At 49.0% G+C, this 26,058-nt stretch overlaps 1 protein-coding gene across 8 annotated transcripts in view; it reads left to right on the forward strand.

Moving 5' to 3' along the window:
* The first annotated feature begins 1,156 nt into the window (after positions 1-1,156).
* Positions 1,157-26,058, forward strand: part of Epb41l4b (erythrocyte membrane protein band 4.1 like 4B) — a 131,790-nt gene continuing 106,888 nt past the window's right edge. For all 8 annotated transcript variants that reach the window (XM_047524308.1, XM_047524310.1, XM_047524309.1 and 5 more), the window contains exon 1: positions 1,157-2,055. In XM_047524308.1, the coding sequence (XP_047380264.1) occupies positions 1,750-2,055 (306 nt within the window). In that variant the 5' untranslated portion in view covers positions 1,157-1,749. The remainder of the gene's footprint in view (positions 2,056-26,058) is intronic.

Genomic DNA, 26,058 nt, shown 5'->3' on the forward strand with positions numbered 1-26,058 from the left:
GGGGATAAATAGAAGAACCTGGAAGAAGTGGAGTCAGGCTTAATGAAAATATCACCCATGAAATCACCTAAGACAGTGCCTCATCTTCAATAAATGTCTGTTTTGGAATGATCCTTAAGTCCCTCCCTCCCTCTTTCTCAGTCCCTTTTGCTGAAAACACTGCCTCGTCCAGTCCTCTCAGAAACCTTCCCTTGCTTGCCAATCATGCCAACTGCGCTTTAGCAACAGCTCTGGAGCTTGGGAAAAGCACCCGCATTAACCATGGAATTTGCAGCTAGTCTCTTAAGCTCTCTAAGCTTCAGTTTCCTCCTCTGTACAATGGGGATAAGAATGTCTATGGAACCAGGCTGTCATGAGGATTAAGTAAAACGATGAATGGAGAGGGTTTAGCAGTGTCTGGCACAAGATTAAGGGGCGATAAATAGTACTGTTATTCTTCCCAGGAGGCCTGACCTCCTTTCAGCCTCATCTTCTCCACATTCCTTGCTCCAGCAGCACCTGACAAGTCTCTGAAGCCGACTTGGACCCTGCCCCGTAGTGCCTATAAACAATTCCTTCTGTCTCCGACATTGTGTGTCCTGTTCTACTCATTTTCGCGGCCCCAGTTCTACTTTGCTTCTCAGTGACCTGTTCAACGTTTCCCCGCCTTCTCAGTCACCTGCGTGTGTAGATTCTTTCCTCATAGTGGACACAGGGTCCTTGATAAGGGGTGTCCCCTGTGAAGTATGTTGGAAAAGTACTTCCCCTCCTCGTCAGGCCTCCATTTCCTTATTTGGAACAAGTCCACAGATCTGGAAGGTTAAATTAGCGCTTCCAGCTCTGAGATCTTTAACGATAGAATGTAATTAAGTAGCAAGGACCTTGTAGGTTACCTAGTCCGCTCTTTCCTATTCCAGAAGGGGAAACCCAGCGCCATTTTTCCATTAGGAGAAACTTCGTGTGTTTCTGTTTGGCCCCTGGGGCAAGGCTTCCCGTAGGGCATGAGGTCTGCTTTTCTAACAGGGAGAGGGGGGACTCTGCGTCTCCAAGGCTCGGGGCGCCGGAAACACGTGTGTGCTCACCTACGTGTACACACGTGAGTGCACCTACAGCAGCAGGGGGCGCTCGGGCCGGCAGGGGGCAGCACAGACCCGGCTTACAATTACCCGGCGCAGCCCCGAGGGAGGAGGGCGTGCTGCAGTCCCGGCGGCGGTGGTGGCGGCTGGAGGTGCAGCCTCCCAGGTGGGAGGCGAGGGCTGCGGGCGCAGGAAAAGGCGCCTTGGGAGCGGGCGCTCGGCGGGGGCTCCTCGGGCCGGGCACGGCGCGGCGAGTGGGAGCGAGCGCGCCGGGAGCACGCAGGCGCTCTGCTCCGGCTGGCCCTCGGCCGGCGCGCAGCGCGGGAGCAGCCCGCAGCCCGCCCCCCGCCCCGCTGCGCCCCGCAGCCCCCAGACCGCCCGTGGGCAGCGGCCCCTTCGCAGCCAGCGCACCCGGAGAGCGCGCGGCGCCGGCGGCTGCGGGACGGCCCCGGGCCGCCCGGAGCGCGCCCTCCCGCCTGCCGCCACTCGCAGGCGGAGCTGGACGGGCCGGCGCACCCCGCAGGCGGCCAGAGCGCGGCCTCGGCTTCGGCCTCGGCGGGAGCGAGCCCCGGGCCGCAGCCCGCGGGCGGCGGCGCGGGCGGCGGCGGGCACTGACGGCGTCGCGGGGCGCTCCCAGGCGGCGGCGCAGCGGCGGCGGCGCAGGGGGCGGAGGCAGGGGGCGCCCCCAGCCAGGATGCTGCGGTTCCTGCGCCGGACCTTTGGCCGCCGCTCCATGCAGCGCTACGCGCGGGGCGCGGCAGGGCGCGGGGCCGCCGGGCTGGGGGACGAGCGCGACGGGGGGCCGCGGGGGGGTCCGGCTGCTGCCGCCACCTCCTCGGCGCTGCCCGCCGCGCCCGGGGGCAGCGTGTTCCCAGCCGGCGGCGGGCCCCTGCTCACCGGCGGCGCGGCCGTGCACATCTCCGCGGCTGGAGCGGCCAAGGCCACCCTCTACTGCCGCGTCTTCCTGCTCGACGGGACCGAAGTGAGCGTGGATCTGCCGGTGAGTGACGGGGCCGGTCCGGGGCACTGGCACCACGCACCCCTTAAGGCGGGTCCCCCTGCCCCAGTGCTTTCCTCTGGGTTGGCCCGCTTGCACCTCGGTGGGAATCCCCTCCCCCATCTCCTACTGCCAGCCCTCGGTAGCACTGCTCCCTCCCGGGTCATCAGTCGGTCCCGGTCTCCTCCCTGCCCCCTTCTTTGGCCCGCGCCCCCTTCTTGGCACGTTGTGCTATGGGGTTGCCTCTTCTATGGTGCCCACCTGATCCTTTGGGCCTCACCCTCTTCCCGAGTCCCTGCCCCTTGGCGAGGATGGCCTGTGTTTCTTCCGTCCCCTACCTCCCGCCCCAGGTTCCAGTGGGGGCATTCTTGCTGCTGGATTAATGGGTAGAACATTTCAAAGTAGTGCTGGGCTGCTCCCGGTGTCCCGTTTGATTCCCCCTCTCGAGCCCTCCATCAGGCCTTGGCTAGACCGTGGAGAGGAAAGTCCCCGCCTGTTGAACAGCAGGTGCCCCAAGTTTGGGAGGGGTTTAGGGAATAGTTTCTCTGCTCTGTCGATTCCTCAGTGTGGCCCCTGACTCCAACCCAAAGAGCTCCTCTGGCTCGCAGCTTCGAAGGGGGTGGAGCGACTTGGGAACTAACTCTCGGACATGGTCAACTTTGCTAAGGCAGAGACCTTAGTGGGGCCCTGGGAGTCGATCCCGGGCCCCGCGGTCCTGGCTTTCCCGACTAACCCCAGCTCTCGGCAGTGTGCGTGGGGCCCGCCCGGCACACCCCGGCGGCGGCGCCCCGGCCTGCGTCCCGGCCAGCCGCCCACAGGTGGTTGCACCCCCGCCCCGCTGCGGCGGCGAGCTAGGCCGGCGCTGCTGTCCCCGGCAGGGCGTCCAGCTATCAGAGTGTTTCTGACGAAGGGGCCAGCTCAGATCCAATCAAACCCACACATTAACGGGGCGCCTCCTGTGCACCCGGCGCTGCGGCAGACGGTGCCTTGGGGTATCTTTGGGTGTGACTGAGGACACAACAGTAATTGAGCTTTAGATGAATGTTACAGATCGTCCCGAGGGTTTCAGGGGAAGGAATAACATACCCGGACTTGCAGAGAAAGCATTTAGGCCTTTCCGGGTGGCAGGAATTCTTTGGATTTTACGAGAGAACTAGGAACGTGTAAGGGTATCAAATGGGAAAATCAGAGCTGCCTGGCTTGGGGTTTAATCCTTCCCTGTGTAGGTTTAATTTCGAGACAGTTTTGGTTTGTGGCAGTTTTATTTTTGTGGCTTCTTGTGCTCTCCCACAGGATATCATTTTGTTATGAAAATACCCCTTTGGGGCCTTTTTATTAATGACAAAGGAACCAACATCCCGTCCTTAGAACTATTATCTTTGAAACAGCATTAAAATGTTCCAGTTCCCCAAGAACGAAGTTTTTCTACTTTTATTTGGCTGGGATAGAGAGCCTGAGAGCCAGGGAGGAGAGGAGAGGTGAGCAGGCTGCCTCCTGGAGTGGGCAGTTTGAGACTGGAGAGGATGTGGCGTAGTTTGCATCTGGGAACAGAATGCTATCCTTGGGAACTTTGACAGTGCTCCTTACCAGTGGTTTGCTTGTCTGTTCCCCATGGATAATTCGTTTATAAAATGTATTGCTGCTGTCAGGTTTGTGCGACAAGCTTAAGTGGTGTTTCTGAGATGAAAAATGCAAGCGGGGTAAAGTATATGTGTGGTAAATAGACCCAAACTGGTACACACATGAACAGGTAGGGATGGGAATACTTATTTGTGACAGCCGGTGGAGCTCTTGCAGAGTATGGGGGGAAGGGGACATTTACATCCTAAAAGGTTTCTTCCCTTTAAAAGGAGAATCCACCCATCCCAGCTTTTCTTCGTATGGCAGTTTTCTTGGTGCCTTTAAGATGATTTCATGAACCCCCATTTTTACTTATACACATATACATCTGTGCACTTTGTCCAGAGGCAAATAAAAAGCAAATGCTGGCTTTTGTCACGTGAGCTCCCGGAGAGGAAAGATGAAGAAAAATCAGCAGTGAGCATGGCTCATCGATTTAAAGATTTATTAGATATTAGAACTGCATCATGGTCTCCCCTACTAATCTTCCCATCTCAGAGTGTTAGTTCCTGTAATTAATTCTCTCAGTTACGAGGTTCAGCGCCAGGCGGCCTGCTCCCCGATGAATTGGTAGCATTTGCACTGTTCATCAGACCCACTTCAGTGAACTCCCTTTTCGTACCATTTTTTTTAGGCATGTGGCCCCATTAGTCATTATTTCCATCTTCTGTTTCTGGATTTCGACTGCTTCCTGAGCTCTGGCATTGCCTGGCTGCTGTCACACAGATAGGATGTACCTTTGACCTCTCTACCCCTAAGCTTCTCTGCCCCTATCCTTTCCACAGATACTCCTGGCTAACTGTGGCTCCTTTGTAATTAAAACCGTCTGGTGGCGTTGGCCTCAAGAATTCCTTTGCTGCACATACTCAAAGTGGTTATGCATTGTCATAAACCTTTTTATTAGCCCTAGTCAGGACACTTGTGTTCTGAAATTGCCTTGAACACAATAACACCCTCAGTGTGACCATGCTGTGGCACCTCAACTCAGTTCAGTCGTCATTTATTGGATGTCTTTAATGTGCCAAGCTCTGTGCTGAGGACACAAAGGTGAGAGACATGGCCTGGAGGCTCTCGGGGAGGGGACAGGTGGAAACACGTGTCTTTATTCTGAGCAATACTAAGTGATGTGACAGGCGCACCCAGATGTGTTGCTGGGGCAAATGGGGCGGGGGAGTAAGGAGGGTTTTCTGGAGTTTTTGACGCTTGAAAGGATAGGAGCTCAAATTTGGCAAAGGCAGTCTTCCTCTGTGAATGTAGCTGAAGCTCCCACTGTGTGCTTGGCCACAGCACCCACTGTTGACTCATATTAGCTCTCTGTTGTCATATATAATAAAGGAAGGAGCCACCTTAATCGTCCTCTTCAGTGAGTTGATCGTCTTGGACAGGGCTTGGAGCTCCTTTGGTGGTAGGTTCAGCCCTCTAGCACTCCTGGGTTTTCCTAACCTTTGCTGTGGATGGTCAGTGATAAATAATGTGAATAGAAGGGTCTTTTTAAGAATCCATTTATAACACGCAGTGGGCTTCCTGTACAAACCCAGCTTTCAGGTGAGTCCTTGGCTCACCTTACCAATCAGAGTGCTACCCAGAACCACTCCCTTCAGAAATCCTGGCCCTGCCTTGGAAGACACCTCCCTTTTGTTAGCCCAGCCTGCCCATCCCCCAGGTGTGGTCGGATCTAAGCAGGGCAGGTGGAGGGAGTAGATACTCTTCCTCTGTGAATGCAGCTGAGGATCCCATTGGTGTGCTTGGCAGCAGCACCCACTGTTGACTCGTATTAGCTCTCTGTTGACTAAATCCTTGGCATCACTTTTGCTTGGGTGGCTGCTGCTCAGCCCCGCCTCCGTTCAGTGCGTGTGCGTTCTTCCAGCAGCTCTGTGGGGAGAGCTGTTAGGATGTGTGGCTGGCTGGTTAGCACTCCTGCCATGCTTGGAGGGAACAGCTGGTTGGCCAGTGTAGCTCTTGGCCCAGTTGCTCTCACTGTATCTGAAACTTGGCATTGACTCATTGGGATACAGTGCAAACATGGAGAATTCCAGTGCTATCTCACAGCCCAGCTCTGCTGCCTTGGGCGACTTCAATTCTCTGAGCATCAATTTCCCAGTCTTTAAAATGGGAACATCATATGATGGGAAGGATATTATAAGCCTTAATAAACAAGCAAGATGCTGAAGGTTGCTAGGAGGTTGTAATTTTATAAAACTCTCATTCCTCCTCTTTGGACCATGGAAAGGATATGAAAAAAATTTAGTAAGGAACATTAGAAAAAAACAAAATAAAGCTGTGCCAGGCAGACCAGCCGTTGCTTGGTTCTTTAGTGGAAATAGGTGGTTGGATATAGTATGAGAGATGCTTATTAAAAATTTCACTTTGGATGAGAAAAGAACCCCCCCCCCCAATTCTTAGGATGTTAGGAGTGGAGTCTCTGGTCCAACAGAACATACACGATGCAACGTAAAGGTCATATGCCTTATTTTGGAATTGAAAAGGACCCTAGAAAGCACACAGCTCACACATTGTATATATGGGAAACTGAGGCCTGTGACTATAAAGTGACTTCCCTTCAGTCATTCAGCGGAAGGGTTAGAAGGGGCTGCTCCGAGAACCCTGATAGTTTAGTTTTTGAAGTTGTGGGAGCTTAGGATCAGCTGTAGGACTGCCAGCGCCCCAGTCCTAACACATGTAGGATGGGCAGGGTGTATCCCTAGCTGTTGAAGTAGGACAGATTTTCCCAAGCAGCTAGAAACTCGTGTGAAACACTTCTCTAACTTGAATGTGTACCAGGTTTTTCTGGGATTTCTTTTTTTTTCTTTTTTTCTTTTTTTTTTTTTTTGAGGTGGGGTCTCACTATGTTGCTCAGGCTGATCTTGATCTCCCAGGCTCTGTGATCCTCCTTCCCCAATCTCCCAAGTTCTGGGACTGTAGGTGGATGCAACCATTCCCAGCTCATCTGGAATTTTTTTCTTTTTCTTCAATTAAAATTCCTAGAGCCCACTCCCAGAATTTCTGATCCGGTTCAGGAAGCTGGGCTTTTAGCAAGCTCACCACCCCAGGTGATGCCCATAAGGTGGTCCCTTCGCATCTGCTGAAACCCCGGCTCTAGGGCCGAGAGAACCAAGAGCAGCTGCACTGTGCATGAAACATCGCTGTGGGCAGCGGGGGTGGGCACTGTCAGCAGCTTTGAGCTGGGAGTGACCTGTGCTTCAGGGAGTCTGTTCCTGTTTGTCCCTGTGGAGTGAGGCTGGGTCAGAGGAGAGGCTGGGTACCAGTCGTGCGGTGGCAGTAGTCCAGGTGAGGGGTGATCAGGGCCTGGCTCGGAGAGGGGGCCGTGGCCAGGGCAGGTCACAGGTATAGTCAGGTGAATTTGCGGGCCAGGGGAAAGTGGAGTGGAGCTTGGACTGCAGGGCTGTCCTCGCCCTCTGTTGTGGGAAGAAGGGACACTCCAGGAGGTAAGGGAAGGCAGCTCCTCCTTTCTACCCCTCCCGAGGCTCTGGCTGCTGCACTGCCTTGCCTGGTGGCAGGCCTTGGGGTGACTTGCTTTTCTGCTCCTGCAGGATGGGTACTGGCTGAAGGTGGCCCTGCAGTGCTTACCCCACCCCCTCTCAATCCATGAATGAGACCACGGCAGCCTTGGATTGCTATCTAGGCCGTGGATTTGTGTGATTTTTGTGAATGCCTTTGTTTTTAAAGGAGAGCTGAGCTGGGGGCTGAGAGAGGTGGATGCCCTCCCCAGGTGGGATATGCTAGATAGCATGAGCTCTCTAACTGGTGCCACACTCACTGGATGGCTACTGTTAATATAGAAGGGGGTTTGATCTACAGGGGTGGTGGGGTCTGCCCAACCTCTCTGGTGCCAGTAACATGACCTTACAGTGGTACAGGACTTTGAACAAATATGAACTTGTTAAGCACTTCCACGTGCATAATCTCATAGAATTCTGCCCTTAGTTTTGAAATAGCAGAAGGTTGGTGGGGGTGGGGCCTTCCCTTAAATTCTTGCGTGGGGACTTAGCAGATATCCATCTGGGTAACCACAGAAATCCTCCACCTACAATTTGTCTTCAACATGTGTGTCCAATCATTCCCTACTGGTGTCCCCAGGGCTGGCTGCGGGAGAGTCCCCTCTGCTTCTCTCTGCTCTGCCTGGAGCCTCCTTTGCCAGGAATCTGCACTCACTCCCCAGCACTTGCCCAGGCTGCTGCAAGCAGCAGGGACTCGTTCCTCTGTGGTTTTTTTCAGGTTGGTGCGTATCTCCCCCTGACTTCCATTGCACATTGAGAACACATCCACAGCAGAAGCATTAGAAAATACAGAGAGGCAAAAGATAGAAAGATATCTACAATTTCTTCAGAGACTGTGGTGTCCATGGTATATATCTATCCATCTGTCCTTTTTTTTTTTGTATTAGATATAAATATGGTATTTTTATTTTGGTACTGTAGATCAAAAACAGGGGCACTCTCTACCACTGAGCTACATCTCCAAACCCCTACTCCCCCCACCATTCCCATTTTTAAAACTTTGAGATAGAGTCTTGCTAAATTGCCTAGGTTGGTCTTAACCTGGCAGTCCTCCTGCCTCAGCCTCCTTAGTAGCTGGGATTACAGGTGTATGTCACTGTGCCAGCATAAACATGTATTTCGGTGGACTGCAGTGGGTTGATGGAAATCTCTTTCCACCCTTTTGGCACAATCGAGGAAGGACTGTAGACCCCAAGTTTGAGGTCTTGTTGATGAAGCCTGAGTCCCTTTGCATCTGGGAGCTTCTACTTTGATGCAGTCACAACTCTCTTGCCTGCTCAGGGATGCCTGGGGCTCTGCTTGCAGCCAGAGCTGACCTGGCTGAGGCGGGCTAGAACTTTGCAGCCTGCTTGGTGTCGCCTGGTCCCCAATCTCCCCAATCTCATGCCTTCTGCAGTCTCAGTGGCTTATCCCTCAGGCTGGGTGTATCTCACCCGGCCCATTTGATTTTAATGTCTGGTTTATTTTTAATTGCTTTCCAGAATGTTTTTGTTTGCCTAAGGTAAAGCTTTTTTAGTCAGCAAAGGCCTGTTGGGCTCTTCCTCTGCTGAAGCATTGGCAGGGTACAGGAGAGGGAGGATGGTTTCTTGAATTCCTGGTCTATGGCAGCCGTGTGAGGCAGGGTGGCAGGGAAACTGGACTTGGGTGGAGTTGCAGGTTTGATGCCCAAAGTGGCATTGGGGTTGTCCCAAGGGATACATAGGATGCCTACTGTTAGATTTCACTGGCAGATTTGGGGGCAGCAAGTGCAAATGCAGTGGGGATGGAGGTCAGAAAATGCCAGTCTTTCCCTGGGCCCTGGACTCCTGAAGTGGGGAGGATTAAGAGCCTGGGTGTGGCCTTAGGTCTTGAAGGAATGAGTGAGGAACCTTTGAAGTGCAGATAAGCGCCATAAGTTAGATATATAGACAGGCTACCCTTATTGAACGTTTGCTGCTAGCCTGGCACTGCACTAAGGTGCTTCCAGGATTATCTTGTTGAACGATCTCAAAAACTGTGCTGTGCTGGCTGTTATCCCTGATTTGTAGGGGAGAGCCAGGGCTTAGCAGAAGGGTTTAGAAACCTGCTACAGCCACACTGTAGTGAAGTAGACTCCAGCTTCAGGCTCAGTCTGGGGGAGATTTGTGTTCCGAAAAGTCCCTGACAGCTGTGCTGGGCATGGTAGAGGCTGAGCCTCCCAAGAGGTCCCCACTGAGCCTCAAAAGGTTTCTGCCTTTGTAGGCCTCTGGGGATTTCCAGAGGCTGGGTTTGGACTCGTGTGCAGTTTCTCTAGGGTGCATTCGGGTGTGATTCTTTAACACCCAGATCAGAAGTAGGCGACATATTTTAGAGTACTTCATAGAGCAACATTAAAATTATCACCAAGAAAAGCATTTTCCATGTCCCATCCTGCTGCATAGCAACTGGTTGGTTTCACTTTGTTTCTTTGTGCTTTATGTTTATAAGCATGGCATATATCTTTCTTCTCCCCACCCCGCTCCATGCTGGGGTGGAACCCAGGACTTCATGCTTGCTAGGCAGGTGTTTTACCACTGAGCTCCACCCTCAGCCCTAACCCAGCCCCTCTTTTTTGGTACTGGGAATCAAACCCAGGACCTCGTACATTCTAGGCAGTTGCTCTGCCACTGAGCTGCCCAGCACTGCCTCCCCTTTTCTATTTTATTTTGAGACAGGGCCTTGCTAAGTTACTGAGGCTGGCTTTGGACTTGTGATCCTCTTGCCTCGTCCTCCCTAGTAGCTGGGATTGCGGGAGGGGCTCTACCCCCGCCTTTTCTTTTTAATGTTTTTTTCCCCATTCAGGCTTCCTGATACACTTTTTACCAGTTTGGTGCCCTCTGTACGCTTATTCTGAATGACTTAACTCCAACCTGATTCTCTGTGGTGTGTGTGTGTGTGTGTGTGTGTGTGTGTGTGTGGTGTAACTCTTGCCTCTGACGTCTTGCACAGTGCTTGTTTTCCTGCCTGTTAGGTAACCCTACCTCCCAGGCTCACAGAACTTGTGCTGCTTCCCTTAATGGCCACTGCCTGCAAAGGCATTATCCCCTCACGGGGGTCTCCAAGAGCAAATGGCCTTGGGCCACTCACCTGGAGAGTGTGCGAGCACCAGATTGAGGCTAGGCTTCCCGTGTGGCTTTCCAGTGTTCCCCAGCCCTTGCCGTGTACACCCGACTGTCCTGCTTTGCATGCGTTCCTTGGAACTCCTTGGGAAGGTCAGGATTTCATGCACTAACCCCCTCTCTCTCCCTCCCCACTTCGCCTTTCCATTTGTCATTTGGGTTCTGTGCGCCATTTCTCAGCAGTTTTTGCAGGTTCTTTGCCCCAGGGTCATTGTTGGCTGAGTGCCCAGTTTTTCCTTCTTGAAACTGGGAACTGGAAGCTATCCCAAAAGGTCTGTCCTACCCCTGGGATCACCCGGTGCTTCCCTGGTACCCAGCTGAGCTCCGTCTCCAGTGGAAATGTCCCCATTGCCCACCAGCTGCGAGGGCACCATCTGCCTGGTTTGGCAGGTGCCTGCAGAATTGGCATACCTCTGCTCTGTGGTGTCCCCTCCATGCCCGTTTCCTGATCTGAGTGTTGTCATCTGCTTCATGATGTCCACTCTGGTGGACTGGGCTGAGGGTGCTCCTTGTCCTATCTGCTCAGGTACTCAACTGCACCTAGCCCAAAGTAAATTTTAAAAAATCATAATGTATTATAAAGAACATAAAAGTTACCATTTTAACCACTTTTAGGTGTGCAATTCAATGGCATGCAGTGCATCCATCTCTGGAGCTTTTTCATCTTCCCATACTAAAACTCCGTCCCCATGAAACTCTGAACTCCCACTTTCTCTCCCCCTAAGCTCCTGGCCGCCACCATTTTTCTTCTGGTCCTTGTGAATTGGACTACTCTAGAGACCTATGTAAGTAGAGTCCAATGTAACCATTATGGAGTCAGTGCTCCCAGGCTTTATAGGGTAAATGGGACTGCCCAAATTTATTCTGTCACCACCAGGCCACCTGCCAGGGACGGGGGGAGCTACTGTGGCTCCATTCAAGAGACACCCTGATGGATGGACACTTCTTTGGCCTCAGGAGCAGGAAGCATCTGTCCTTTTGTGTCTGGCCTGTGTAATTTAGCTCAGTGTCTTCAGGGTTCCTCTGTGCTGTCGCCGGTGTCAGAACCTCATTCTTTTTTAAGTCTAATGTTCCACCCCACATCTATACTGCAGATGGTTCATCCATTCATCTGAGTTAGGGGTTTTTATTGCAGGTCTGGACCTTGTTAACTCCGTGCTGCCCATCCATCAGTGGCCCTGTCAGTGAAGACATGGATGTCCCCAGCCCTCCCCTCCTGGTTTCGTTCTTGGAATTCTGGCATCTCTCCCCTAGAACTTGCTTTGTGCCGAGCAACCTCTGAGGCTATCTGGTCTTAGTTTGGGGGTGGGGGTGTCAGGTAAATTTCTTCTCCCCCTTCCATTTTGTTTGAGTTACTCTGTATTGGCAAGTCCATTGTCCAGCATATTAAAATAATTTAATGATGAAATATAACCATGAAAGATTTTTCTATGACATGGATGGTTTGAAGAAAAACAATACAATGAACATTCTTATACCCACCACCCAGCTTAAACAAGGAATATCACCAGTGCTGTGAAAGCCCCCGAATGTTCCTCCCTTTCCTAAAGTGTGCCTTTCATCCCTTCCTTTTCTTTATAGGGTCTCCCATAAAGTAAACAGTGCATTGTTTGTTTTATATGTTTATGAACGTGAATGGATATGTGAAATTCATCTGTGTGAATGGGTTAACAACTGTAATTCTTCCTGGTCTAGTTTTACTCTTGCATAAACGTATATGAATTTATCCTTTCTCTGTGGGAATTTGGGGTGTTTCCAGTGTGGGGCTATTAGGACAAAAAAATACTGCTTTGAACCTTCTGGAGTTAGTCTCCTGGGGCACAGGTACTGGGCGTGTCCCTGGGAGGTTGGATGGGCAGGGCCTTTTAATTTCATGCACAATGTTTACAGGAGTCCCAGCAGCCTCTGAAACCTCCCTAAGCCATTCTTCTCCAGCACTGGACATTGTGTAGCTGTTTTGGTTTATTTTTCCAGGCTAGTGGGAGCGATGGGGACTCCCTTGGTCTTCACTTCCCCCCAGTTGTTGGTGAGGTTCAGTATTTCACATCTGTTAGCCCTACAGTATTTCCTCCCGTAATGCCTTGTGTTAAGAACTTTGCTAACTTTGAGGTAGAGCTGCATTTCCCCCCCACTGTGTTTAGCTTATTTCCCCTGGTCTTTGTGAGACTGTGTTCCATATCCACTCCTCCTCCGAGGTAATCTCACAGGAGCGGGAGAGAACACATTAAGCCCCCAAATCCACAGGCTTCCTCCTCCAGCCTTTCTTATTGAGTAGGAATTAATGTTTCGACTCCACTTTTACTGTGAATGAGCTGTAGTCAGCGACTGCACATGGTGCACAATGGCAGGATCTGTGCTCTTCACTTTATTCTGCCCTCTTTTTTAAAAACGTTTTTGTTGGGAACGTTTCTAAACATATTCAGAGGTAGAGGGAATTGTACTGCGGAGCCTAAGTAATCAGGCTGTGTCACTTATCAGCACCTTGCCTCATTTATACCTTGACCTCTGCCCCTCCCCAGTGATTTTAAAACAAATACAAACATGTACTTTGTTATATGTCTTTTTTGTTTTTTAAGTTTTTTTTATTGTTTTCTTTTTAGCTATAGATAGACACAATACCTTTATTTTATTCATTTATTTATATGTGGTGCTGAGGATCAAACCCAGTGCCTCACACATGCTTGGCAAGTGCTCTGCCACTGAGTTATGGCCACAGCCCCTTGTTATGTGTCTTTAAGAGCTATATTTTAAAAATTATCCACAATACTGTTAAAACACCTAAAAATGATATAACAATTATTTTTGGAGTTAGATATTTAGTCAGTGCAAATTTCCCTCACTGGTTTTCAGCAGGGTCGTTTTAGTCACTTTTTTGTCACTGTGATCAAAAGGCCTGACTAGGACAACTTAGAGGAGGCAAAGTTCCTTTTGACTCACAAGTTCAGGGCTTAGTCCCTGGTGGGCCAAGTCCACAGCTCTGGGCTGGAGGTGAGGCAGAACATTCATGTATGGCAGCCAGGAAACGGAGAGTGGGGAAGGGGCTGCAACGAATGAGCCCTTCCAGGACACGCCCCCAGTGACCCACCTCCACCCATACCCCACCTGCCTGCAGTTAGCACCCAGCCAGTCCTTTCAAACTAGGATGGACTGATTGGACTTCCGCTCTCACAGTCCAGTCACTGCACCTCCAAGCATTCCTGCATTAACACAGAAGCTTGTAGGGGACACCTCATCTCCAAACCCCAACAAAGGTCCTTGCATTGCATTTACTTGACAGTTTATCTAAGACTCTTAATCCAGAATCCCCCTTCTACCTTGTCTTTTCTCTGTTTTATTTTTCCTTTTTTGTCCATTTATTTGTTGAAGAAGCCCTATATAATTTCCTGGTCTCTGGATTTTGTTGGTTGGCTTCTCAATGTTCGGTCACCCTGAGGTACAACCCACAGAGGGAACTGGCCTTATTCAAAGCATGTAACTCAGGACAAGCAGATCAACGGGAGGTCCTGATCAGGAAACCTGAATGTAGATAAGTCACTGGAAGGCCCAAGGTGGCAGGGGCAGTGGAGGCAGCCCAGAAAATATCAGACAGAAAGTTTTGGGCTCCGAGGGCAGGTTGGAGAACAGCTCTGCTGGTGGCTGGAACCGCACATGCAAGAGGCGCTGAGGTTCAAAATAAGATGTTGGAGTTTCTGCCCCTCGCTCAGCTCTGCCGGGGAGTCCAGACTTTCTCTTCATTTTTCACTGGGCTTTGCTTCTTTGAAGAGTCCAAATCCCTTGTCTTTAGAAAGTTCTTAGTAGATTTGATGAAAAAGTGTCTGTTCTTTTTTCTTCTCGGCCCACCTTCTCTTTTGCCATTGACTCCTTGACCCTGGTTTTGACCTTGACGCATTCTTTGTCTGGGTTACTCCTGTTTGGATATTTACACCCAGGGAGGCCTGTGAGAGCTCTTTCCCTCCTTCCTGGCTGGGGATGCCAGTGATGTTTTAGGGAACACAGAATCAGGGAACGCTCCAGCGAAAGAAATGGGCTGACCACGTCACAGCTGGATGTCTGGCCATACCCCACTGGAGCCCAGGGGGACCACATGGTCCAAAGCCTTGTTCTGGGGTGGAACTGCTTTCCTGGCTGCTCACCTGTGGCAAATGAGCAGTAATGAGGATGTAATAAGGGCAGCCTCCTGCAGGCAGCCCTCCTGGCTCCTCCAGGTGACATCCGCGAGACCCTCGGCCTCTCCGAGTCTCTACTACTTCTTCAAAAGCAAGCCTGGGTCCTCCCCTGGCGCATGGCAGGGGGCTGTCCTGGTCTGCCCATGAAGTGCCCGGTAGGCCGTAAAGACTTGGGCGGGTTACTTATTAACCTGCCGCATTCCCAGCGGCCCATTCTGGGCATCTCCCTGACCACAGTCCTTTTATCGCTGCTGTGTGCTGGGGCCTGAGACCAAGCCTGCACCACTTGCTCAGTCCCTTGTGATCTGTATTAGGTAGTACCGGCACCACTTTGATGGCAGCAAGAGTGACAGGTCAGAGTCCAGGGGGAGGCCCGGAAGGACTCAATACTGGTCCATTGTGATCATGAGCTGGCAGTGGCAGGTACGATGATGTTCAAGAGTGGACCCTGAGGAAGCAGACATGGGATGTGGGGTATTTTAATGGGAAATTGAGGAGTCCATGGTTGAAGGCCGCTCTGTATTTTAAAGCTACGGATTTATTTTGCTTTTTAGTCTAGAAGTATTTAGCTTTATGGAGAAGTTCATCTTCACTAAAGAGACTCCTGAAGAAAAATGCAAAAATTGTGTGCTGTCTCTTAAAAGGAAAAAGAAGGATTGCGTGTTCGAGGATGACTATAACACGTCCTTTATCTTCTTAGCTCACTTCAGGGAATGAGCCCCTCTGTATTTATGAGTTTCCCAGAGAGCTGCAGTTTAGTCATTTACGGACAAGACCCATTCTGGTTCAGCAGTTTCATTTATGTATTCCAAAAAGAAAACCAACCACAGAGCATCTAGTTTATGTAAGACTCTGTGTGAGGACTAGGGAATGGTAAAAAAGAGTGGGCCTGCTCACAGGAAGCTCATTTAGGGTGGGCGTGGAGCTGTCCTTGAAGTGCACGGCACATCTCCTGTGCTATAAAAAGGAGAAGGAGCAACTTGAACCTTGCCTTGGTGGCCCAGGGTCAGCATGCTGGGTGCTGTAGGATGCCAGCCCTTCACTCAGAGGACACAAAGGTCATCAACTCCCTACCTTCCGCACCCCACCCCCATAGTGATCCCAGGCTGCTGACAGTCTACCCTACAGCTTTATATGCAGTTCCAGCCTTTGGAGCATCGTTATTCATTCTCTGGCCTTTCTGGTGTTGACTAATGAGCTACAACAGCAATTTGCAGAGTTTACTGTGTGCTAGAATCTTCTGGGGAGCTTTTCAAAGTCCAGTCTGGGACACACCCCAGTCTACTACCACCGGGATTACAGGGCATGGAGGCCAAACCCAGTCATCAGAACATCTTGGAGCTCCCGAGGGGATCCTTGGTTCTTGGAGAGCCAGTGTTTGACAGGGACCCGTGTCTCACAGTTGTGTGGCGTCTTGGGTTCAGGTCAGGCTTTCTCCCTTGGCGTTGTCTGTAATCCTGCTGGCACCTCTCCCAGAGCGCGGTGGTGGCTCTCGTCATGCAGAAAGCCCAGCAGTGAGGTTCTGCCCCGGGGTCCCACAGCCAGTAAGTGACAGAACTGGACTTGACATCACCTTCAGGCTCCGAGGCTGCTTCTCCACAGTTCCCCTCCAGGGCTGTCACCCGCTGGCTGTCCGGCAGGCCCCTCACTTGTCACCCAGGTGCCTTGCCGCGCGCTGCTTCCCTTCTCTTTGGCTGACTTATCACCCAGGGCCTCGTTGTCTCTCAGGGCTCGTCCCTGATGCTACTGCGTTTATGAAGCTCAGCCGGAACCATTCCCTGCGGCCCTGCCTGTGGCATCCCCTCTGCTGCCTGGGGACTTGCAGGACGCCTTTGCCTTGGGTGGGACCTGGTGCACTTCACATTATGGCAGTTTTTTATAGAGTAATTCAAACAATATATGAATAACATTGTTGACTTTTTTATTTTTTTGCAAATGACTTTTTTATTGTGGTAAAATAGTCATGACATAAAATTTACCATTAATGACATTTATTGTATTCACAATGTTATGCATCACTGTCTAGTTCCAGAACATTTTTGCCACCTAAAAGGAAACCCTGTATCCTGTTAAGAAGTTGTTCCCACCTCTTCCCTGCTCCTGGCAACCACTAATCTTTTTCTGTCTTCATAGGTTTGCTGACACTGGATATTTAATACAGTAGACTCATACAATCTGTGGTATTTCCTATCTGGCTTCTTTCATTTTAGAATGATGTTGTCAAGGAGCATTGACCATTTATGTTGTTCAACAGATTTTGCACAATTTAACTTACTCCTCGCAGCCCTATGAAGTACATAGTTCCTATCAGTGTCCTTATTATCAGATGAGATCAAGGCTCAGAGTGGTTAAGCAACTACTAGAGTACACACAGTGCGTAAGTGCTCTTGGCCCCTGTGCTGTCTTGCTGGTGTATGTGGATGACCTTGACCTTGGCCTTTAGAAACTGGTGGAATAAACTCAACCTGTGAAACTGAGTTTGAAGAGCAAAGATGAAACTTCAACAGAGAACTAGTTTACAGCTTACGTACGGTACATGTGTGGTACAGCTCTCAGAATGGAGATCATCAGAAATACCCTTCAGCGGATGGTAGAACAGAATTACTGGTTCAAGTTCTTGGCTTAATTGGATTTGGTCAGTTTTGTTTCAGATTTCCCACAAATGTTAGATGTCAAACATAGGATTATCACCAGTATCAGAAGCTAGCTGGTCTTTCAAGGTCACAGAATGTTGAGAATGAGTCTTCAGAATTCCTGAAAGTTAGAGGTTTTCCCAGACAAAGGGCTCCTTATATGAAAGTAGTTCTTACTATGTGTCAGACATAGTTTTGAGCAGTTTGTATATTTGCTCCATTAATTCCCATAAAAACTTTATACAGTAGCCATTGCCATGTTTTATGGAGGAGAAAACAGAAGTGCTAGTTTACTGTCTCATCCAAGGGCTTGCCACTAAAACCAGGTGGACCCAGGAACCTGGCTCCAACAGCTATGTGCTTCATCTCTTGTTTCTTTTAAAAAATTTTTGTATTTCATTCAAGGATATAGCATACCTGTTCTGAGGTGATTATAACAGATTACTTGAATAGGAAGAGAAAGCAAGGGAGGGGCTAGAAAATACTAGTTGTATTAAAAAAACTGTTGGGTTGGGGTCATAGTTCAGTGGTGGAGCACTTGCCTAGCATGTGTGAGGCGCTGGGTTCGATTCTCAGCACTACCTATAAAAAAATAAAGGTCCATTCACAATTAAAAACAATTAAAGAATAAATGAATAAAAAATAACTTTTATCCTGAGTGTCAGTTCTGTGTTTATAAGTTTGAAGAAAAAAAGGTTTCTCAACAAAATATATGATCATATTATATACACCTTTTTTAAAAGTTTGTGGTAAAACACAATCTTCATACTATGCTGCATCTCATATTTGCAGAAATGCTTCGGGATATCTGGTCCTTGTCATGGGAAGGAGCAATCTTATCTCACAGACAGGGACACAGCTGCACCCTGGTACAGAAGGATCTAAAATGGCCCTGGTGGCAAAGGCAGTTACCGGGCTTTTATGGCTCCTAATGGGACTGAGATTGGCCAACAAGTCCTGCAGGATCTTTGTGTGTGTTCCCAGTCCTCCTGATAATTCTCAGAAGTCAGCAGAGCGGCTGATGTCGTTTGAGGTTATGGATGTGCTTCTTAGTCTGACATGACTGATAGATATCCTTTTAAGAAGAGGAGCTGAGGACACAGACACACAGGGAGAAGCAGCCATCCAGAAGCCCAGGAGAGGGGCCTCAGAAGAAACCAACCCTGGCCACACCTTCCTCTTGGACTTACAGCCTCCAGAATTGGGAGGAAATAGATTTCTGTTGTTTAAGCCATCCAGTCTGTGGTACTTTGTTATGGTAACAGTAGCAAACTTATGCAGTAGCTAAGACCCAGAAAATTCTGCTTGTTCTTTTGAGCTCTTTGCCACTTCATTATGCCTCTCAGATTTCCCCAATACAAGGCAAAAAGACTTAGGCACTGTCATAACTGGACAAATGAAGCCACGTGGGTTTTGTTGGAAGTAGAGGTGGATTTTGGCTGGGGATGGCTTCAGGGGAGAGGTTGGGCTGATTTGGACCCTGTGCGCTGGAGTCCAACTGGAAGAGGCTTGTGAAGAACCTCCCTGGAGAGGGTGTGAGGAAGACGTGTGTGGAGAATGGAATGTGGCTCTGGAGGTGCTGAAGCAGGGGAGATGGGAAGGAGGCCAAATCAATTAAATGTTCTTGCGCGATGGAGTTCCGGCTTGCTTGGCGTTGGCAGGTGGGCGGTCACACGAAGAGGTGGTCAGCTGTATTGCAGGTCTCACCAAGGGTGGTGCTGGGCATGAACAGGAAGGACAGTTCAGTGGAGCTGGAAGACTTGGAATCCTGTAGATTTGGTGGTTGGATTTAGGGGTGGGAACGGAGAGGTGACCCCAATGTTTTGCGAATGTCATGTTGGTGAGATTGAGAACCCAGAAGGTGGTACAGGGCTGAGGTGCCCTCGTATTGTGTTCACTGGGCCTTGGTTTTCCTAAAGATTGCCAATCTATGTTATTTATGTATTTTCTTTCTTTGAAGAGGACCCCTAAATGGACCTCAAAACCTGTATTTATTCCTGGTGGTTCTAGATGAGACCCAGTGTGCGAGACCAGCAGGTTGCCCCTGGAGAGAAGTTCAGGAAGGGTTTGAATGGAATTCTTGCCCCGCAGAACCTGTGAAGGAAACCGAAGAGCAGCCATATCTGACACTGTCTGCCAGGCTCTGGAGGAGCTGCTTCCTATGAACTTTGAGCTTGCAGAATGCCCAAGCAGAACTGTGGTGTTACCGTCACCAGGTAGTCTGTGTGAGAAAAGGGAGCCAGCTCCTACTCTCTGCCCTGTTGCCTCAGATCTGGGAGGAGCTGACATTTCCAAGGGGAAGAGAACAGCAAAGGATGGGCACTTGCTGAGGCCCTGCTGTGTACACAGAGCAAGTCAGGTGCCAGGTAGAGGCAAGACCAAGTCAAAGATGCAGCTCTTTCTGCAAGGCACTGCCAGTTTGGTGAGAAGACGTGTCTTTTGCATTTGTGGAGAACACTACAGCTTTTATGTGCTTTACTGGATTTTCTTGCTCAGGGGAGGACACAGGAGCGGGGAGAAGCGGTCCACTCTGCTTCTCTGAGGATACCAAAAGCAGCTCTTGTCAGAACGCTGGGATAGTTATTGTTGTGCATTTTAGGTTCAGAAATTGGTGTTTGTAACATGGGACCAAGGGAAGAGAGCAGGACTTGAGCAGTTCATTGAAAAATCATAGCTCTGAATCCCAGTTGGGGTCACTTTTATCTGTAAAGTTTATCTCAAAGCTTTATAGGTCATACACAGAGGATGGCATGGGAAGGAAGATGTAGACATGTCTGCACCAGATTGGCTTTTTTTTTTTTTTTTTTTTTAAAGAGATGGGGTTTTGCTGTGTTGCTCACATTGGCATAGAACTCCTAGGCTCAAGCCATCCTCCTGCCTCAGCCTTCTGAGCAGCTGGACTACAGGCAAGCGCCACTGTGCCTGACTCGAACTGAACTCTGAAATCTCAGTTTTGCATTCACGTGCATTATGCTGAGTGAAATTAACCTTACATGAAAGAGTAGCCTCTGTTTGATTGCATTTATATGCATATAGAACTGGCAGAATTAATTGGTGCAGGAAACAAATCAGAATATCTGTGGCTTGGGGATGGGTAGAGGGATGCGGGTTACACAGATGTTTCCATTTGTCAAACCAGAACAGCTCAGATTCGTGCATCTCATTGTAAGTATGACTTACCACCCTCTGGGTAAAGGAAGTATAAAACTGTTAATGGAGGCCAGAGGACAGACGAGTAGAGGAAAAGATGATTCAGAATGTTAATGGTTGCAAAAGCTGACAGGTGTTTATTATTCTATTTACTTGGTATTTATTTGAATTGTCTGTAATGAAAAGGTTTTGTTGTTGTTTGTTGTTTTGTTTTGTTTTGTTTTAAGAAATAAGCAGCACTTAGGGTCACCTTTGTTGATTTTTCCTTCTAGGAAGTCTTGCTTCTGTCTCCTGAGAGAGAGAGCCCAGGGGCTCAGGAGAGTGGGGCTGGTCCCAGCCTCCTTGGCTACAGTCTCTCTGGGAGGCTTACTCTCTGCCTATTGGTGACCATGAACTTTGGCTTCCCCCCACTGGCACCTGCCACTGCCCCTGTGCCCTGTCCTTTGCCATTCCTTTGATCTGGGAGCAGACCCTCCCCTTCTGTTGACTTTGACTGCCCTCCTCCACCCACCACCTAGTCTCTTATCTCTGACTCCTCCCTCCCTCTGTGGTTCCAAGTCTTTATTGCAGGTGAACCCACAAAAGGTGAATTTCCTGGATCTCATTTCCCTTCCTCTTAGAATTGTAAAGTGCCACCTGTGAGCCTTTGTTCATGGACACAGCTCACCTGGGAACCGAAGGGGCATTGTCCCCAGACACCTGTGAATGATACATGCTGTATGATTCCATGGATTTGAACTTTAAGACGACACAGTGAATCCACAATCCACCGTGCCCCTGGGAAAGGAGGAGGGGATGGGAGCCCCAGAAAGGCACACAGGGGCTTCAGTGGGGTGGGGGTGGAGCTGGGAGGGCTCTGGTTTTTCACTTGGGTGGGGGTCACCAGGGGTGTTTGCTTTTGGTAACTCCTTGAGTTGTACATGCACTTTTGTCTATGTAAGTTACATTTAATTGCTTTTTTAAAGTTGTTACATATTTTTTTATTGGTGCATGTAATTGTACATAATTGTGGGAATTATTGTTGCATGTTCACACATGCATGCAATGTAACAATATAATTTGACCAAAAATAAACTAGAAGCCCACACAACATTTTTTTTAAACTGCCCTATTTCACATTAAAAAAAAAACAAAAACAAAAACACAAAACTCTCCTATTTCTAGATTTTCTTGAAAAATTGGACCAGGCATGGTGGCAGATGCCTGTAATCCTAGTGACTTGGGAGGCCAAGGCAAGAGGATCACAAGTTTGAGGCCGGCCTTAGCAACTTTACGAGATCCTGTCTCAAAATAAAAAATAAAAAGGGCTGGGGATGTGGCTCTATGGTTAAGTGCATCTAGGTTCAATCCCTGAATAATATAAAATGAAATAAAAAGAGAGAAAGAGAAAAAAGATAAACTAGAAGACATGATAGCACAGTCTGAATTCCCAGGGAGTGACATTTGGCTAGGTCTCTGGGGTGACCGCACCCCCTACCCCATTCCTCTTGACCTACTTCCTGTCTCCGCACCATCCAGCAGAAGTTGTCCAACATGCGGGTGGCACTGGTGTGACCCCAAGGTTTTCCTCCCCCTCTGTTTTCTAGTTCTCTTAGAAGGCAAGGGAATTTGGGGGTTCATGCCTGGTTCGGTCAAGGCTGTCTTTTTGAAGGACCCTGAGTGCTAACCATCCCAGGTAAACAGCCTGAACTGGGGACAATTGCAGTTAGATGGTGACCAGCCGTGGCAGTTACCGTATTTGTTGCAAGGTGTTTCGTTCTGTTAATAATTTCCTAATGTGCATTCTGTTTAAAGTAACATCTCCTACGAGTCCTGGTTAATGCTTGTACTTTGCGTGGCATTCGGGGGTTGTTTTGCAGAACGTGTGTATGATTGGGAAGTGCTTTCCTCACTTCATGGGCGAGGAAGGCCTGACTTTGTGTGGCGAACTTACAGCTCACACGAACAGCAAGCCTGGCACCTCAGGGAGATGATGGTGATGGTGCCCCCCTTACAGATCCAGACCCAAGGGCAGGCTGGGAGCAGCACACGCTCGCTGTCCCCATCTGAATGTGCACTTCTCTGCCTTCTCTTTCTTCTTTCCTCCTCCTGCTTCTTTTTCTCCTCCCTTCTTCCTCCTGCTCTGGGAGTAAACCCAGGGCCTTGCATATGCTGGGCAAACCCATGCTTTGCCACTGAGCTACATTACCAGCCTTTTCTGCCTCCTCCTTGCAGGGAGGCACTGACTACTGACTCATCCCTTCTTCCCACCAAAAGAGAGGTGGGGGAGGGAGAGGGAGAAGGAGAAGGAAAACCAAAGGCTACTTATAAAAAGACAACTTTGTTGATATACTCCCCCATCAGATGAATGGGTACTGGTGGCTTAGTTACAGTTTTATGACCTAGCAGCCAAGCACACCATAGACAGGGCTTAAAGGGAAGAAGTTTATGGACTTTTCCACTCATTAACCTTTTTGAAAGTCTTACACACATGTAGAGCTAAGTAAAATCATGCTAGAATTCCATGCCTTAGCAGTTGGCATGACACTGACAGAACTAGACTACAGGCTCATTTTCTCACTGGGCTCACTGTCTGCATTTACAGAATGCCATCCATGGATGGAACCCAAGGAACATGGGGTCCAAGACTGTTCCATGGCTACTGAGGTGGGGGCTCCCCTTCAGTCTTAATCCAGGAAAGCACCTTGCAAGTGTCCAAGGGCCGCCACACCGCAAGGACCCTCCTCACCAGAGACATGGGCTGGCAAGTTCCCAGGGCTGAGTCAGAGGTCCTAGGCACACACTCTGGCTCTGCTCGTGGCCAGCTGTGACCACACAGGATGGAACTCTCCATGCATGTTCTTATTTTGTCCTTATGTTGTTTGGTGGGATGGTACTATTTTCACATTCACTTTCCAGACAGAAAACAACTTTGGAAAACGAAGGGGCCAAGTCTAGGTCATGCTGGCTGTAGGTGTTGGAGCCCAGGTCCAAACCCCACCCCTACTTGAAGTCCCTGTTCCTCCCTCTGTTCTTGGCTAGGGTTGCTATAGCAAAGCACCACAGCCTGGGTGCCTTAACAACAGAAATATGTTCTGTACAGTTCTGGAGGCTGGGGTCCAAGATGAAGGTGCCAGCAGGGTTGGTGTCCTCTGAGGCCTTTCTCCTTCGTGTGTAGGTGACTGCCCTCTTGCTGTCCCTTTTCCTCTGTCTTCACCGGGTCTTTCTCCAGGGGTGAGCCTCCCTGATTTCAATGGATTGTGTGTGTGTCCCGTCTCCTTGTTTTATAAACACACCAGATTAGATTAGGGCTCATCTTGCAGCCTTATTTTAATCTTATTTTTTAAAGCCTTGTCTCCAAATACAGTCACATCCTGAAGTCCTGGGGGTCAGGGCTTTAGCATTTGAATTTGAGGATGCAGAGTGCAGCATGTAGGTGGGTCCCTCATACCACCCTATCACTCACCCTCCAGAAAGCTCATCTTCCCCTTCCGCTAATGGCATGCTACCCGGAATGAGTTCACCTCCATCACCAGGTGTGTCCTTTGGGTGAACCCTGTGCTAAGCCTTGTTGAATTCATCATTTCACTTCATACAACCTTTAGAACATCCTCCCCGACTAAGAAACTTCCAGGACAACAGACTCCAGGCTGAGGAATAGATTTTGAAACTCCAGGCCCATCCCTGTGACACGCAGGCCCTGCTTTCTATGCCCTGTGGAACAGGCTGTGTGGTCAGATCCCAAGCGCGACTTTCAGAGCTACGAAGGGCTGCACAGATTAAATGGGAGCAGTCCCCGCAGGGCAGGGGAGCTCAGGGAAGCTTTGGGTCCGAGGTGGCGTTGACTTGCCTCACTTTTCAAATTTAGTTCACATTCCGACAGTGCAAGATGGGTGGGGGCAGTCATCCACCCAAACTTAGTTCTTTCTGTTCACGTTTCTTGGCTGGGCTTCCTGGGAATTTGTTGCATATTTATTGATGTAGAGTTATTTGCCTTCAGAATTGCACGGGGGCAACTCTGCAATCTGGCTGCAAAAAAAGTAATTTGGCAATTTATTTTCAGGGCTGCCCTTCTCCAACAGCTTTGTTTCAAATGCAACCTCTGGCACAGAGACATCCATCATTTTAATTGCATGTTACTGTTAGTCAGGCACAAATTCGTTTCATTTCTTTTTCCTTTCTCCTGTGGTGGTAGGTGGTGGTGGTTGTTTTTTGGTCCACCATAAAAAAGAAAGAAAGAAAAAAGGCCAAAAATATTTCTCCAAAGCAAGCACTTTTTATAGTCAACGAGTTTTTAGCCCTAAAATGAGTGGTTTTCTGATGCTGCATGTTTGCTGCTTAACCTTTCCGGAGCAGAGAATCCAGGCTGCCTTTTTGCTTTCCCATTCAGGTAGCAACCATCATGCAGTTGTCTCAAGACAGTTCTGAGAAAAGTGTGTTGGTCTCAGGGTCAGAAGGCTCCCATTCTATTCCTGGCTTTGCAGTGGCTGCCTGGCAACGTGGTCTGCCTTCTCGCCTTATTTTTCCCCATCTGTAATATGAAGGACTTGAATGTGTTGATTTCTAGAACATTTCCGTGTTCTCACCTGGTGACCTGGATCCCATACCCAGGCCTGGTCACTGTGGCCATCCAAGGATGTCCATTGAGGAACTCATTCTGTTCCATATCATGGTGTCACAAATTGGGGGGGCTTTAGTTCAAGGTCAGAAGTCAGTACTGTGTCCCTCAGAAACCTAAAGGATGAAGACATTGTTTCTCCAGATTTAGATTGGGTAGGAAGTTAACTTTGGTGTGTCCAAAGCTAAAAATGTAGCTTTCATTGCGGTGTACACTTTGTTTCTTGCTTTAAAGATGCTGTTACTTGGGCTGAGGTTGTGGCTTGGTGGTAGAGCACTTGCCTAGCATGTGTGAGGTACTGGGTTGAATCCTCAGTACCACATAGAAATGAATAAATAAAATGGAGGTGTTTTGTCCATCTACAACTAAGAAAATATATTTTTAAAATCTTAAAAAAAAAAAAAAAGATGCTCTTACTTGTGTCTGTGAAATAAGCGCAGAGTAAGTGGTAGGGTGGCGACCCCCTTACAAAGCTGCATGCAGGAATGTAGGGTGGGGATTAAGCATGCATACACAATTGCTGAGCTGGGTGCCAGCAGAGGTCGGTATACAAATTTTATTTTAACGATGTGGAAGAAAAATTAATTGTTAATGACTTGGAGTAATTTGCTCTGCATCCCACAGCACTTTACCATCACTTGGGGCAGAGGATTCCTCTTCCCAACCACAGCCCTGATGCTCCAAGACAGGGCTTGGGCTACAGTGTGCTGACACCCTCTAATCCCTTAGCTCCTTTGCACATTGCAAGGTTTTAAGTTTTTATTATGGAAAATTTCAAATACATAAAGTAGTATGCTGAAATCCTCATATATACAACATCCCTTTATTATTATTTTCTGGAGTATTTTATGTTCTTTCTCTTTGCAGTACTGGGGAAACCATGGTCTCATGCATGCTAGGCAAGCACTCTACCACTGAGCTATATTCCAGCTCAATTTCTGGAGTATTTTAAAGCAAGACAACTTATTTAACCTGTTAGTACTTAAATGGGTATCTCTAATAAATTTATATGCAACATAATATCATTATGATGTTAAACAAAATGCACACTGATTCCTTAATGTCATTGAATACCAAGTCCTTGATCAGTTTTTTTGCATTCATCTTAAAAACTTGTATAAGCTACACATTGCATTTGGTAGCTGTGTCTGTTTTAATCTGTATGACCCCTCCTGCTTTTCAGGCAGTTTTACTGAGCTCCTCTTG

The sequence above is a fragment of the Sciurus carolinensis genome, chromosome 14 (genome assembly GCF_902686445.1).
Source record: "Sciurus carolinensis chromosome 14, mSciCar1.2, whole genome shotgun sequence".
In the NCBI taxonomy this organism is placed as follows: Eukaryota; Metazoa; Chordata; class Mammalia; order Rodentia; family Sciuridae; genus Sciurus; species Sciurus carolinensis.